This window comes from Ascaphus truei, chromosome 12 (genome assembly GCF_040206685.1).
Source record: "Ascaphus truei isolate aAscTru1 chromosome 12, aAscTru1.hap1, whole genome shotgun sequence".
Taxonomy (NCBI): domain Eukaryota; kingdom Metazoa; phylum Chordata; class Amphibia; order Anura; family Ascaphidae; genus Ascaphus; species Ascaphus truei.
The window spans coordinates 47,604,126-47,620,869 of NC_134494.1; the positions used below are offsets into that span (position 1 = coordinate 47,604,126).

The 16,744-nt window shown below is 49.6% G+C and overlaps 1 protein-coding gene across 1 annotated transcript in view; it reads right to left on the reverse strand.

Moving 5' to 3' along the window:
• CCND1 (cyclin D1) overlaps nucleotides 1-16,744 on the reverse strand; it is a 41,984-nt gene that overhangs the window by 23,179 nt on the left and 2,061 nt on the right. Inside the window, 1 exon segment of the mRNA XM_075567635.1 lies at nucleotides 16,072-16,287. Coding sequence (XP_075423750.1) covers nucleotides 16,072-16,287 — 216 coding nt within the window.

The window sequence follows — 16,744 nt, forward strand, 5'->3', positions numbered from 1 at the left end:
GGCGCATGTGAGGAAAAGTGTGTATGTATTAGAGGCGCATGTGAATAAACGTGTGTATGTATTAGAGGCGCATGTGAATAAACGTGTGCATATATTAGAGGCGCATGTGAATAAACGTGTGCATGTATTAGAGGCGCATGTGAATAAACGTGTGCATGTATTAGAAGCGCATGTGAATAAACGTGTGCATGTATTAGAAGCGAATGTGAATAAACGTGTGAATGTATTAGAGGCGCATGTGAATAAACGTGTGTATGTATTAGAGGCGCATGTGGGGAAACGTGTGTATGTATTAGAGGCGCATGTAAATAAACGTGTGTATGTATTAGAGGCGCATGTGAGGAAACGTGTGTATGTATTAGAGGCGCATGTGAATAAACGTGTGTATGTATTAGAGGCGCATGTGAATAAACGTGTGTATGTATTAGAGGCGCATGTGAATAAACGTGTGTATGTATTAGAGGCGCATGTGAATAAACGTGTGTATGTATTAGAGGCGCATGTGAATAAACGTGTGCATGTATTAGATGCGCATGTGAATAAACGTGTGCATGTATTAGATGCGCATGTGAATAAACGTGTGTATGTATTAGAGGCGCATGTGAATAAAACTGTGAATGTATTAGAGGCGCATGTAAATAAACGTGTGTATGTATTAGAGGCGCATGTGAGGAAACGTGTATGTATGTATTAGAGGCGCATGTGAATAAACGTGTGTATGTATTAGAGGCGCATGTGAATAAACGTGTGTATGTATTAGAGGCGCATGTGAGGAAACGTGTGCATGTATTAGAGGCGCATGTGAATAAACGTGTGCATGTATTAGAGGCGCATGTGAATAAACGTGTGCATGTATTAGAGGCGCATGTGAATAAACGTGTGCATGTATTAGAGGCGCATGTGAATAAACATGTGCATGTATTAGTGGCGCATGTGGGGAAACGTGTGTATGTATTAGAGGCGCATGTGAATAAACGTGTGCATGTATAAGAGGGGCATGTGAATAAACGTGTGTATGTATAAGAGGCCCATGTTAGGAAACGTGTGCATGTATAAGAGGCGCATGTGAATAAACGTGTGGATGTATTAGAGGCGCATGTGAGGAAACGTGTGCATGTATTAGAGGCGCATGTGAGGAAACGTGTGCATGTATTAGAGGCGCATGTGAGGAAACGTGTGCATGTATTAGAGGCGCATGTGAGGAAACGTGTGCATGTATTAGAGGCGCATGTGAGGAAACGTGTGCATGTATTAGAGGCGCATGTGAGGAAACGTGTGCATGTATTAGAGGCGCATGTGAGGAAACGTGTGCATGTATTAGAGGCGCATGTGAGGAAACGTGTGCATGTATTAGAGGCGCATGTGAGGAAACGTGTGCATGTATTAGAGGCGCATGTAAGGAAACGTGTGCATGTATTAGAGGCGCATGTGAATAAACGTGTGCATGTATTAGAGGCGCATGTGAATAAACGTGTGCATGTATTAGAGGCGCATGTGAGGAAACGTGTGCATGTATTAGAGGCGCATGTGAATAAACGTGTGCATGTATTAGAGGCGCATGTAAGGAAACGTGTGCATGTATTAGAGGCGCATGTGAGGAAACGTGTGCATGTATTAGAGGCGCATGTGAGGAAACGTGTGCATGTATTAGAGGCGCATGTGAGGAAACGTGTGCATGTATTAGAGGCGCATGTGAGGAAACGTGTGCATGTATTAGAGGCGCATGTGAGGAAACGTGTGCATGTATTAGAGGCGCATGTGAGGAAACGTGTGCATGTATTAGAGGCGCATGTGAGGAAACGTGTGTATGTATTAGAGGCGCATGTGAGGAAACGTGTGCATGTATTAGAGGCGCATGTGAGGAAACGTGTGCATGTATTAGAGGCGCATGTGAATAAACGTGTGCATGTGAATAAACGTGTGCATGTATTAGAGGCGCATGTGAAGAAACGTGTGCATGTATTAGAGGCGCATGTGAATAAACGTGTGCATGTATTAGAGGCGCATGTGAATAAACGTGTGTATGTATTAGAGGCGCATGTGAATAAACGTGTGTATGTATTAGAGGCGCATGTGGGGAAACGTGTGTATGTATTAGAGGCGCATGTGAGGAAAAGTGTGTATGTATTAGAGGCGCATGTGAATAAACGTGTGTATGTATTAGAGGCGCATGTGAATAAACGTGTGCATATATTAGAGGCGCATGTGAATAAACGTGTGCATGTATTAGAGGCGCATGTGAATAAACGTGTGCATGTATTAGAAGCGCATGTGAATAAACGTGTGCATGTATTAGAAGCGAATGTGAATAAACGTGTGAATGTATTAGAGGCGCATGTGAATAAACGTGTGTATGTATTAGAGGCGCATGTGGGGAAACGTGTGTATGTATTAGAGGCGCATGTAAATAAACGTGTGTATGTATTAGAGGCGCATGTGAGGAAACGTGTGTATGTATTAGAGGCGCATGTGAATAAACGTGTGTATGTATTAGAGGCGCATGTGAATAAACGTGTGTATGTATTAGAGGCGCATGTGAATAAACGTGTGTATGTATTAGAGGCGCATGTGAATAAACGTGTGTATGTATTAGAGGCGCATGTGAATAAACGTGTGCATGTATTAGATGCGCATGTGAATAAACGTGTGCATGTATTAGATGCGCATGTGAATAAACGTGTGTATGTATTAGAGGCGCATGTGAATAAAACTGTGAATGTATTAGAGGCGCATGTAAATAAACGTGTGTATGTATTAGAGGCGCATGTGAGGAAACGTGTGTATGTATTAGAGGCGCATGTGAATAAACGTGTGTATGTATTAGAGGCGCATGTGAATAAACGTGTGTATGTATTAGAGGCGCATGTGAGGAAACGTGTGCATGTATTAGAGGCGCATGTGAATAAACGTGTGCATGTATTAGAGGCGCATGTGAATAAACGTGTGCATGTATTAGAGGCGCATGTGAATAAACGTGTGCATGTATTAGAGGCGCATGTGAATAAACGTGTGCATGTATTAGTGGCGCATGTGGGGAAACGTGTGTATGTATTAGAGGCGCATGTGAATAAACGTGTGCATGTATAAGAGGGGCATGTGAATAAACGTGTGTATGTATAAGAGGCCCATGTTAGGAAACGTGTGCATGTATAAGAGGCGCATGTGAATAAACGTGTGGATGTATTAGAGGCGCATGTGAGGAAACGTGTGCATGTATTAGAGGCGCATGTGAATAAACGTGTGCACGTATTAGAGGCGCATGTGAATAAACGTGTGCATGTATTAGAGGCGCATGTGAATAAACGTGTGCATGTATTAGAGGCGCATGTGAATAAACGTGTGCATGTATTAGAGGCGCATGTGAGGAAACGTGTGCATGTATTAGAGGCGCATGTGAATAAACGTGTGAATGTATTAGAGGCGCATGTGAATAAACGTGTGAATGTATTAGAGGCGCATGTGAATAAACGTGTGCATGTATTAGTGGCGCATGTGGGGAAACGTGTGCATGTATAAGAGGCGCATGTTAGGAAACGTGTGCATGTATAAGAGGCGCATGTGAATAAACGTGTGGATGTATTAGAGGCGCATGTGAGGAAACGTTTGCATGTATTAGAGGCGCATGTGAGGAAACGTGTGCATGTATTAGAGGCGCATGTGAATAAACGTGTGCATGTGAATAAACGTGTGCATGTATTAGAGGCGCATGTGAAGAAACGTTTGCATGTATTAGAGGCGCATGTGAATAAACGTGTGCATGTATTAGAGGCGCATGTGAATAAACGTGTGTATGTATTAGAGGCGCATGTGAATAAACGTGTGTATGTATTAGAGGCGCATGTGGGGAAACGTGTGTATGTATTAGAGGCGCATGTGAGGAAAAGTGTGTATGTATTAGAGGCGCATGTGAATAAACGTGTGTATGTATTAGAGGCGCATGTGAATAAACGTGTGCATGTATTAGAGGCGCATGTGAATAAACGTGTGCATATATTAGAGGCGCATGTGAATAAACGTGTGCATGTATTAGAGGCGCATGTGAATAAACGTGTGCATGTATTAGAAGCGCATGTGAATAAACGTGTGCATGTATTAGAAGCGAATGTGAATAAACGTGTGAATGTATTAGAGGCGCATGTGAATAAACGTGTGTATGTATTAGAGGCGCATGTGGGGAAACGTGTGTATGTATTAGAGGCGCATGTAAATAAACGTGTGTATGTATTAGAGGCGCATGTGAGGAAACGTGTGTATGTATTAGAGGCGCATGTGAATAAACGTGTGTATGTATTAGAGGCGCATGTGAATAAACGTGTGTATGTATTAGAGGCGCATGTGAATAAACGTGTGTATGTATTAGAGGCGCATGTGAATAAACGTGTGTATGTATTAGAGGCGCATGTGAATAAACGTGTGCATGTATTAGATGCGCATGTGAATAAACGTGTGTATGTATTAGAGGCGCATGTGAATAAAACTGTGAATGTATTAGAGGCGCATGTAAATAAACGTGTGTATGTATTAGAGGCGCATGTGAGGAAACGTGTGTATGTATTAGAGGCGCATGTGAATAAACGTGTGTATGTATTAGAGGCGCATGTGAATAAACGTGTGAATGTATTAGAGGCGCATGTGAATAAACGTGTGCATGTATTAGTGGCGCATGTGGGGAAACGTGTGCATGTATAAGAGGCGCATGTTAGGAAACGTGTGCATGTATAAGAGGCGCATGTGAATAAACGTGTGCATGTATTAGAGGCGCATGTGAATAAACGTGTGCATGTATTAGTGGCGCATGTGGGGAAACGTGTGTATGTATAAGAGGCGCATGTGAATAAACGTGTGCATGTATAAGAGGGGCATGTGAATAAACGTGTGCATGTATAAGAGGCGCATGTTAGGAAACGTGTGCATGTATAAGAGGCGCATGTGAATAAACGTGTGCATGTATAAGAGGCGCATGTGAATAAACGTGTGGATGTATTAGAGGCGCATGTGAGGAAACGTGTGCATGTATTAGAGGCGCATGTGAATAAACGTGTACACGTATTAGAGGCGCATGTGAATAAACGTGTGTATGTATTAGAGGCGCATGTGAATAAACGTGTGCATGTATTAGAGGCGCATGTGAATAAACGTGTGCATGTATTAGAGGCGCATGTGAATAAACGTGTGCATGTATTAGAGGCGCATGTGAATAAACGTGTGCATGTATAAGAGGCGCATGTGAATAAACGTGTGCATGTATTAGAGGCGCATGTGAGGAAACGTGTGCATGTATTAGAGGCGCATGTGAGGAAACGTGTGCATGTATAAGAGGCGCATGTGAATAAACGTGTGCATGTATTAGAGGCGCATGTGAATAAACGTGTGAATGTATTAGAGGCGCATGTGAATAAACGTGTGCATGTATTAGAGGCGCATGTGAGGAAACGTGTGTATGTATTAGAGGCGCATGTGAGGAAACGTGTGCATGTATTAGAGGCGCATGTGAATAAACGTGTGGATGTATTAGAGGCGCATGTGAGGAAACGTGTGCATGTATTAGAGGGGCATGTATATAAACGTGTGCATGTATTAGAGGCGCATGTGAATAAACGTGTGGATGTATTAGAGGCGCATGTGAGGAAACGTGTGCATGTATTAGAGGCGCATGTGAATAAACGTGTGCACGTATTAGAGGCGCATGTGAATAAACGTGTGCATGTATTAGAGGCGCATGTGAATAAACGTGTGCATGTATTAGAGGCGCATGTGAATAAACGTGTGCATGTATTAGAGGCGCATGTGAGGAAACGTGTGCATGTATTAGAGGCGCATGTGAATAAACGTGTGAATGTATTAGAGGCGCATGTGAATAAACGTGTGAATGTATTAGAGGCGCATGTGAATAAACGTGTGCATGTATTAGTGGCGCATGTGGGGAAACGTGTGCATGTATAAGAGGCGCATGTTAGGAAACGTGTGCATGTATAAGAGGCGCATGTGAATAAACGTGTGGATGTATTAGAGGCGCATGTGAGGAAACGTGTGCATGTATTAGAGGCGCATGTGAGGAAACGTGTGCATGTATTAGAGGCGCATGTGAATAAACGTGTGCATGTGAATAAACGTGTGCATGTATTAGAGGCGCATGTGAAGAAACGTTTGCATGTATTAGAGGCGCATGTGAATAAACGTGTGCATGTATTAGAGGCGCATGTGAATAAACGTGTGCATGTATTAGATGCGCATGTGAATAAACGTGTGTATGTATTAGAGGCGCATGTGAATAAAACTGTGAATGTATTAGAGGCGCATGTAAATAAACGTGTGTATGTATTAGAGGCGCATGTGAGGAAACGTGTGTATGTATTAGAGGCGCATGTGAATAAACGTGTGTATGTATTAGAGGCGCATGTGAATAAACGTGTGAATGTATTAGAGGCGCATGTGAATAAACGTGTGCATGTATTAGTGGCGCATGTGGGGAAACGTGTGCATGTATAAGAGGCGCATGTTAGGAAACGTGTGCATGTATAAGAGGCGCATGTGAATAAACGTGTGCATGTATTAGAGGCGCATGTGAATAAACGTGTGCATGTATTAGTGGCGCATGTGGGGAAACGTGTGTATGTATAAGAGGCGCATGTGAATAAACGTGTGCATGTATAAGAGGGGCATGTGAATAAACGTGTGCATGTATAAGAGGCGCATGTTAGGAAACGTGTGCATGTATAAGAGGCGCATGTGAATAAACGTGTGCATGTATAAGAGGCGCATGTGAATAAACGTGTGGATGTATTAGAGGCGCATGTGAGGAAACGTGTGCATGTATTAGAGGCGCATGTGAATAAACGTGTACACGTATTAGAGGCGCATGTGAATAAACGTGTGTATGTATTAGAGGCGCATGTGAATAAACGTGTGCATGTATTAGAGGCGCATGTGAATAAACGTGTGCATGTATTAGAGGCGCATGTGAATAAACGTGTGCATGTATTAGAGGCGCATGTGAATAAACGTGTGCATGTATAAGAGGCGCATGTGAATAAACGTGTGCATGTATTAGAGGCGCATGTGAGGAAACGTGTGCATGTATTAGAGGCGCATGTGAGGAAACGTGTGCATGTATAAGAGGCGCATGTGAATAAACGTGTGCATGTATTAGAGGCGCATGTGAATAAACGTGTGAATGTATTAGAGGCGCATGTGAATAAACGTGTGCATGTATTAGAGGCGCATGTGAGGAAACGTGTGTATGTATTAGAGGCGCATGTGAGGAAACGTGTGCATGTATTAGAGGCGCATGTGAATAAACGTGTGGATGTATTAGAGGCGCATGTGAGGAAACGTGTGCATGTATTAGAGGGGCATGTATATAAACGTGTGCATGTATTAGAGGCGCATGTGAATAAACGTGTGGATGTATTAGAGGCGCATGTGAGGAAACGTGTGCATGTATTAGAGGCGCATGTGAATAAACGTGTGCACGTATTAGAGGCGCATGTGAATAAACGTGTGCATGTATTAGAGGCGCATGTGAATAAACGTGTGCATGTATTAGAGGCGCATGTGAATAAACGTGTGCATGTATTAGAGGCGCATGTGAGGAAACGTGTGCATGTATTAGAGGCGCATGTGAATAAACGTGTGAATGTATTAGAGGCGCATGTGAATAAACGTGTGAATGTATTAGAGGCGCATGTGAATAAACGTGTGCATGTATTAGTGGCGCATGTGGGGAAACGTGTGCATGTATAAGAGGCGCATGTTAGGAAACGTGTGCATGTATAAGAGGCGCATGTGAATAAACGTGTGGATGTATTAGAGGCGCATGTGAGGAAACGTGTGCATGTATTAGAGGCGCATGTGAGGAAACGTGTGCATGTATTAGAGGCGCATGTGAATAAACGTGTGCATGTGAATAAACGTGTGCATGTATTAGAGGCGCATGTGAAGAAACGTTTGCATGTATTAGAGGCGCATGTGAATAAACGTGTGCATGTATTAGAGGCGCATGTGAATAAACGTGTGTATGTATTAGAGGCGCATGTGAATAAACGTGTGTATGTATTAGAGGCGCATGTGGGGAAACGTGTGTATGTATTAGAGGCGCATGTGAGGAAAAGTGTGTATGTATTAGAGGCGCATGTGAATAAACGTGTGCATGTATTAGAGGCGCATGTGAATAAACGTGTGCATATATTAGAGGCGCATGTGAATAAACGTGTGCATGTATTAGAGGCGCATGTGAATAAACGTGTGCATGTATTAGAAGCGCATGTGAATAAACGTGTGCATGTATTAGAAGCGAATGTGAATAAACGTGTGAATGTATTAGAGGCGCATGTGAATAAACGTGTGTATGTATTAGAGGCGCATGTGGGGAAACGTGTGTATGTATTAGAGGCGCATGTAAATAAACGTGTGTATGTATTAGAGGCGCATGTGAGGAAACGTGTGTATGTATTAGAGGCGCATGTGAATAAACGTGTGTATGTATTAGAGGCGCATGTGAATAAACGTGTGTATGTATTAGAGGCGCATGTGAATAAACGTGTGTATGTATTAGAGGCGCATGTGAATAAACGTGTGTATGTATTAGAGGCGCATGTGAATAAACGTGTGCATGTATTAGATGCGCATGTGAATAAACGTGTGTATGTATTAGAGGCGCATGTGAATAAAACTGTGAATGTATTAGAGGCGCATGTAAATAAACGTGTGTATGTATTAGAGGCGCATGTGAGGAAACGTGTGTATGTATTAGAGGCGCATGTGAATAAACGTGTGTATGTATTAGAGGCGCATGTGAATAAACGTGTGAATGTATTAGAGGCGCATGTGAATAAACGTGTGCATGTATTAGTGGCGCATGTGGGGAAACGTGTGCATGTATAAGAGGCGCATGTTAGGAAACGTGTGCATGTATAAGAGGCGCATGTGAATAAACGTGTGCATGTATTAGAGGCGCATGTGAATAAACGTGTGCATGTATTAGTGGCGCATGTGGGGAAACGTGTGTATGTATAAGAGGCGCATGTGAATAAACGTGTGCATGTATAAGAGGGGCATGTGAATAAACGTGTGCATGTATAAGAGGCGCATGTTAGGAAACGTGTGCATGTATAAGAGGCGCATGTGAATAAACGTGTGCATGTATAAGAGGCGCATGTGAATAAACGTGTGGATGTATTAGAGGCGCATGTGAGGAAACGTGTGCATGTATTAGAGGCGCATGTGAATAAACGTGTACACGTATTAGAGGCGCATGTGAATAAACGTGTGTATGTATTAGAGGCGCATGTGAATAAACGTGTGCATGTATTAGAGGCGCATGTGAATAAACGTGTGCATGTATTAGAGGCGCATGTGAATAAACGTGTGCATGTATTAGAGGCGCATGTGAATAAACGTGTGCATGTATAAGAGGCGCATGTGAATAAACGTGTGCATGTATTAGAGGCGCATGTGAGGAAACGTGTGCATGTATTAGAGGCGCATGTGAGGAAACGTGTGCATGTATAAGAGGCGCATGTGAATAAACGTGTGCATGTATTAGAGGCGCATGTGAATAAACGTGTGAATGTATTAGAGGCGCATGTGAATAAACGTGTGCATGTATTAGAGGCGCATGTGAGGAAACGTGTGTATGTATTAGAGGCGCATGTGAGGAAACGTGTGCATGTATTAGAGGCGCATGTGAATAAACGTGTGGATGTATTAGAGGCGCATGTGAGGAAACGTGTGCATGTATTAGAGGGGCATGTATATAAACGTGTGCATGTATTAGAGGCGCATGTGAATAAACGTGTGCATGTATTAGAGGCGCATGTGAGGAAACGTGTGCATGTATTAGATGCGCATGTGAATAAACGTGTGAATGTATTAGAGGCGCAATGTGAATAAACGTGTGCATGTATTAGAGGCGCATGTGAATAAACGTGTGAATGTATTAGAGGCGCATGTGAATAAACGTGTGCATGTATTAGTGGCGCATGTGGGGAAACGTGTGTATGTATTAGTGGCGCATGTGAATAAACGTGTGCATGTATAAGAGGGGCATGTGAATAAACGTGTGCATGTATTAGAGGCGCATGTGAATAAACGTGTGCATGTATAAGAGGCGCATGTGAGGAAACGTGTGCATGTATAAGAGGCGCATGTGAATAAACGTGTGGATGTATTAGAGGCGCATGTGAGGAAACGTGTGCATGTATTAGAGGCGCATGTGAATAAACGTGTGCATGTATTAGAGGCGCATGTGAATAACCGTGTGCATGTATTAGAGGCGCATGTGAATAAACGTGTGCATGTATTAGAGGCGCATGTGAATAAACGTGTGCATGTATAAGAGGCGCATGTGAATAAACGTGTGCATGTATAAGAGGCGCATGTGAATAAACGTGTGCATGTATTAGAGGCGCATGTGAATAAACGTGTGCATGTATTAGAGGCGCATGTGAGGAAACGTGTGCATGTATTAGAGGCGCATGTGAGGAACGTGTGCATGTATAAGAGGCGCATGTGAATAAACGTGTGCATGTATTAGAGGCGCATGTGAATAAAGTGTGTATGTATTAGAGGCGCATGTGAATAAACGTGTGCATGTATTAGAGGCGCATGTGAGGAAACGTGTGCATGTATTAGAGGCGCATGTGAGGAAACGTGTGCATGTATTAGAGGCGCATGTTGAATAAACGTGTGGATGTATTAGAGGCGCATGTGAGGAAACGTGTGCATGTATTAGAGGGGCATGTGTATAAACGTGTGCATGTATAAGAGGCGCATTGTGAATAAACGTGTGCATGTATTAGAGGCGCATGTGAATAAACGTGTTGGCATGTATTAGAGGCGCATGTGAATAAACGTGTGCATGTATTAGAGGCGCATGTGAATAAACGTGTGCATGTATTAGAAGCGCATGTGAATAAACGTGTGCATGTATTAGAGGCGCATGTGAATAAACGTGTGCATGTATTAGAAGCGCGTGTGAATAAACGTGTGCATGTATTAGAGGCGCATGTGAATAAACGTGTGCATGTATTAGAGGCGCATTGTGAATAAACGTGTGCATGTATTAGAGGCGCATGTGAATAAACGTGTGCATGTATTAGAGGCGCATGTGAATAAACGTGTGTATGTATTAGAGGCGCATGTGAATAAACGTGTGCATGTATTAGAGGCGCATGTGAATAAACGTGTGCATGACTTATTAGAGGCGCATGTGAATAAACGTGTGCATGTATTAGAGGCGCATGTGAATAAACGTGTGCATGTATTAGAGGCGCATGTGAATAAACGTGTGCATGTATTAGAGGCGCATGTGAATAAACGTGTGCATGTATTAGAGGCGCATGTGAATAAACGTGTGTATGTATTAGAGGTATATGATTGGAAATCATGCAACAGTCTATAGAGAAGCTCTAGGTAACAAATTGCTGTACGGGACATTCCAGATCTTGTTTTTTTTAGCAGGGGATTTTTAAATGACCCCTATGTCCTAACAAAGCTTAGCAACAGCATATAATATTTAGCTCCATTTTGCAGCCAAGGGCTTGTGATGGCGGCAGTGGTACAGGGATGTGTAAAACCTTTCCTCCATGAGCACATGTAGCACATCTGCTCTTCATGTGTCCGTACACTATTTGCACCTACACAATATTTCCACTTGGGGACGCTAAATACTCCTAGCAGGACGCTGCACACCACTAGTGCTGAGCATGGTATATACTACATGGTATACACCTAGGACACATGGTACATTACTTAGGATTTCATAAAGAGATTTGTTTCTCCGTCACACTGTCTCATTTTTGGATGCCCCCAGATGGATGTCACAAAAACGTAGTTACAAATAGGGCGTCATTAGCATAGATTGATTTTTATCTCCAGCCACAGAACGAAGATGGGCTGCTCTGATAACACAGGGACCCCCCCCTGCTCTGATAGCACAGGGACCCCCCCCCCCTGCTCTGATAGCACAGGGACCCCCCCCACCCCTGCTCTGATAACACAGGGACCCCCCCCCTGCTCTGATAACACAGGGACCCCCCCCCCCTGCTCTAATAACACAGGGACCCCCCCCCTGCTCTGATAACACAGGGACCCCCCCCCTGCTCTGATAACACAGGGACCCCCCCCCCTGCTCTGATAACACAGGGGACCCCCCCCCCCCCGCTCTGATAACACAGGGACCCCCCCTGCTCTGATAAAACAGGGACCCCCCCCTGCTCTTATAACACAGGGACCCCCCTGCTCTGATAACACAGGGACCCCCCCCCTGCTCTGATAACACAGGGACCCCCCCCTGCTCTGATAGCACAGGACCCCCCCCTGATCTGATAGCACAGGGCCCCCCCCCCCTGCTCTGATAGCACAGGCTCCCCCCCCTGCTCTGATAGCACAGGGACCCCCCCTGCTCTGATAGCACAGGACCCCCCCCATATCTGATAGCACAGGCCCCCCCCCTGCTCTTGATAGCACAGCCCCCCCCCCTGCTCCTGATAGCACAGGGGCCCCCCCCTGCTCTGATAGCACAGGGGCCCCCCCTGCTCTGATAGCACAGGGGCCCCCCCTGCTCTGATAGCACAGCCCCCCCCCTGCTCTGATAGCACAGGGACCCCCCCCTGCTCTGATAGCACAGGCCCCCCCCCTGCTCTGATAGCACAGGGCCCCCCCCCTGCTCTGATAGCACAGGGCCCCCCCCTGCTCTGATAGCACAGGGGCCCCCCCCCCTGATCTGATAGCACAGGGACCCCCCCCTGCTCTGATAACACAGCCCCCCCCCTGATCTGATAGCACAGCCCCCCCCCTGCTCTGATAGCACAGGACCCCCCCCCTGATCTGATAGCACAAGCCCCCCCCCCCTGCTCTGATAGCACAGGCCCCCCCCCTGCTCTGATAGCACAGGGGACCCCCCCTGCTCTGATAGCACAGCCCCCCCCCCCTGCTCTGATAGCACAGGGACCCCCCCCTGCTCTGACAACACAGCCCCCCCTGCTCTGATAGCACAGGGTCCCCCCACCTGATCTGATAGCACAGGGACCCCCCCTGCTCTGATAGCACAGGGCCCCCCCCCCTGCTCTGATAGCACAGGGACCCCCCCTGCTCTGATAGCACAGGGACCCCCCCCTGCTCTGATAGCACAGGCCCCCCCCCCTGCTCTGATAGCACAGGGACCCCCCCCTGCTCTGATACACAGCCCCCCCCTGATATGATAGCACAGCCCCCCCCCTGCTCTGATAGCACAGGGACCCCCCTGCTCTGATAGGACAGGGACCCCCCTGCTCTGATAGCACAGGGACCCCCCCCTGCTCTGATAGCACAGCCCCCCCCCTGCTCTGATAGCACAGGGACCCCCCCTGCTCTGATAACACAGCCCCCCCCCTGATCTGATAGCACATGCCCCCCCCCCCCCCCTGCTCTGATAGCACAGCCCCCCCCCTGCTCTGATAGCACAGGGGCCCCCCTGATCTGATAGCACAGGACCCCCCCCCTGCTCTGACAACACAGCCCCCCCCCCTGCTCTGATAGCACAGGGACCCCCCCTGATCTGATAGCACAGGGCCCCCCCCTGCTCTGATAGCACAGGGCCCCCCCCTGCTCTGATAGCACAGCCCCCCCCCCCCCCTGATCTGATAGCACAGGGCCCCCCCCCTGCTCTGATAGCACAGGGACCCCCCTTGCTCTGATAGCACAGGGACCCCCCCTGCTCTGATAGCACAGGGACCCCCCCCTGCTCTGATAGCACAGCCCCCCCCCTGCTCTGATAGCACAGGACCCCCCCTGCTCTGATAACACAGCCCCCCCCCCTGATCTGATAGCACAGCCCCCCCCCCCTGCTCTGATAGCACAGGGACCCCCCCTGCTCTGATAGCACAGGGACCCCCCCTGCTCTGATAGCACAGCCCCCCCCCCTGCTCTGATAGCACAGGGACCCCCCCCTGCTCTGATAACACAGCCCCCCCCCCCTGATCTGATAGCACATGGGCCCCCCCCCCCCCTGCTCTGATAGCACAGCCCCCCCCCCCTGCTCTGATAGCACAGGGGCCCCCCCTGATCTGATAGCACAGGACCCCCCCCCTGCTCTGACAACACAGCCCCCCCCTGCTCTGATAGCACAGGCCCCACCCTGCTCTGATAGCACAGCCCCCCCCCCCTGATCTGATAGCACAGGCCCCCCCCCCCCCCTGCTCTGATAGCACAGCCCCCCCCCCCCCTGCTCTGATAGCACAGGGACCCCCCCCTGCTCTGATAGCACAGCCCCCCCCCCCCCTGCTCTGATAGCACAGGCCCCCCCTGATCTGATAGCACAGCCCCCCCCCCCTGCTCTGATAGCACAGGGGCCCCCCCTGCTCTGATAGCACAGGCCCCCCCTGATCTGATAGCACAGGGGCCCCCCCTGATCTGATAGCACAGGCCCCCCCCCCTGCTCTGATAGCACAGGGACCCCCCCTGCTCTGATAACACAGCCCCCCCCCTGATATGATAGCACAGCCCCCCCCCTGCTCTGATAGCACAGGGACCCCCCCTGCTCTGATAGGACAGGGACCCCCCTGCTCTGATAGCACAGGGACCCCCCTGCTCTGATAGCACAGGGACCCCCCCTGCTCTGATAGCACAGCCCCCCCCCCTGCTCTGATAGCACAGGGACCCCCCCTGCTCTGATAACACAGCCCCCCCCCCTGATCTGATAGCACATGCCCGCCCCCCCCCCTGCTCTGATAGCACAGCCCCCCCCGCTCTGATAGCACAGGGGCCCCCCTGATCTGATAGCACAGGACCCCCCCCTGCTCTGACAACACAGCCCCCCCCCCCCTGCTCTGATAGCACAGGGACCCCCCTGATCTGATAGCACAGGCCCCCCCCCTGCTCTGATAGCACAGGGCCCCCCCCTGCTCTGATAGCACAGGGCCCCCCCCTGCTCTGATAGCACAGCCCCCCCCCCCTGATCTGATAGCACAGGGACCCCCCCCTGCTCTGATAGCACAGGGCCCCCCCCCTGCTCTGATAGCACAGGGACCCCCCCTGCTCTGATAGCACAGGGACCCCCCTGCTCTGATAGCACAGGGACCCCCCCTGCTCTGATAGCACAGCCCCCCCCCCTGGCTCTGATAGCACAGGGACCCCCCCCTGCTCTGATAACACAGCCCCCCCCCCTGATCTGATAGCACAGCCCCCCCCCCTGCTCTGATAGCACAGGGAACCCCCTGCTCTGATAGCACAGGGACCCCCCTGCTCTGATAGCACAGGGACCCCCCCTGCTCTGATAGCACAGCCCCCCCCCCCCTGCTCTGATAGCACAGGGACCCCCCCTGCTCTGATAACACAGCCCCCCCCCCCTGATCTGATAGCACAATGGCCCCCCCCCCTGCTCTGATAGCACAGCCCCCCCCCCCCCTGCTCTGATAGCACAGGGGCCCCCCCTGATCTGATAGCACAGGACCCCCCCCTGCTCTGACAACACAGCCCCCCCCTGCTCTGATAGCACAGGGCCCCACCCTGCTCTGATAGCACAGCCCCCCCCCCCCTGATCTGATAGCACAGGCCCCCCCCCCCCCCTGCTCTGATAGCACAGCCCCCCCCCCCCCTGCTCTGATAGCACAGGGACCCCCCCCCCTGCTCTGATAGCACAGCCCCCCCCCCCTGCTCTGATAGCACAGGCCCCCCCTGATCTGATAGCACAGCCCCCCCCCCTGCTCTGATAGCACAGGGCCCCCCCCTGCTCTGATAGCACAGGCCCCCCCTGATCTGATAGCACAGGGGCCCCCCACTGATCTGATAGCACAGGCCACCCCCCTGATCTGATAGCACAGGCCCCCCCTGATCTGATAGCACAGGCCCCCCCTGATCTGATAGCACAGGCCCCCCCCCCCCTGCCTCTGATAGCACAGGGCCCCCCCCCTGCTCTGATAGCACAGGGCCCCCCCTGCTCTGATAGCACAGCCCCCCCCCCCCTGCTCTGATAGCACAGGGGCCCCCCCCTGCTCTGATAGCACAGGCCCCCCCTGCTCTGATAGCACAGGGACAATAAGCACTGCAGTAATTCTTGTGCCCTTATTCTCTCATACAGTAAGCAGGGATTACCAGCAGCTCCTCCGCCCTGATGGAGTTATCGGTGTAAATGCAAAGTTTCTCTGCAGTCAGCGGGATCGTCTCCTTCATCTTGGACGCCACAAACATGCACGTGGCCCCCAGCAGCTGCAGCCGGCTCTTCCGGAGCGGCTCCACGGAGAGGAACCTGTCCAGGTAGTTCATGGCCAGAGGGAAGACCTCCTCCTCGCACTTCTGCTCCTCACAGACCTGGGGGCACAGGAGACAGCAGCTAAGCAATATGCGCAGGCCGAGGCAGTGTGGGGGCAGGAAGAGGAGGGGGTGTGAGGGGGGGGGAGAGGAAGAGGAGGGGGTGGGAGGAAGAGGAGGGGGTGGAGGAAGAGGAGGGGGTGGGGGTGAGGAAGAGGGAGGGGGGTGGGGGGGGAGGAAAGAGGAGGGGGGTGGGAGGAAGAGGAGGGAGTGGGGGTGGGAGGAAGAGGAGGGGGTGGGAGGAAGAGGAGGGGGTGGTGGGGGAAAGGAGGAAGAGGAGGGGGTGAGGAGGAAGAGGAGGGGGGTGAGGAGGAAGAGGAGGGGGTGAGGGGGGAAGAGGGAGGGGGTTGAGAGGGGGAAGAGGAGGGGGGTGAGGGGGGGGGCGGGGGTATGAGGGGAGGAGGGGTGAGGGGGGGAAGAGGGAGGGGGTGAGGGGGGGAAGAGGAGGGGGGTGAGG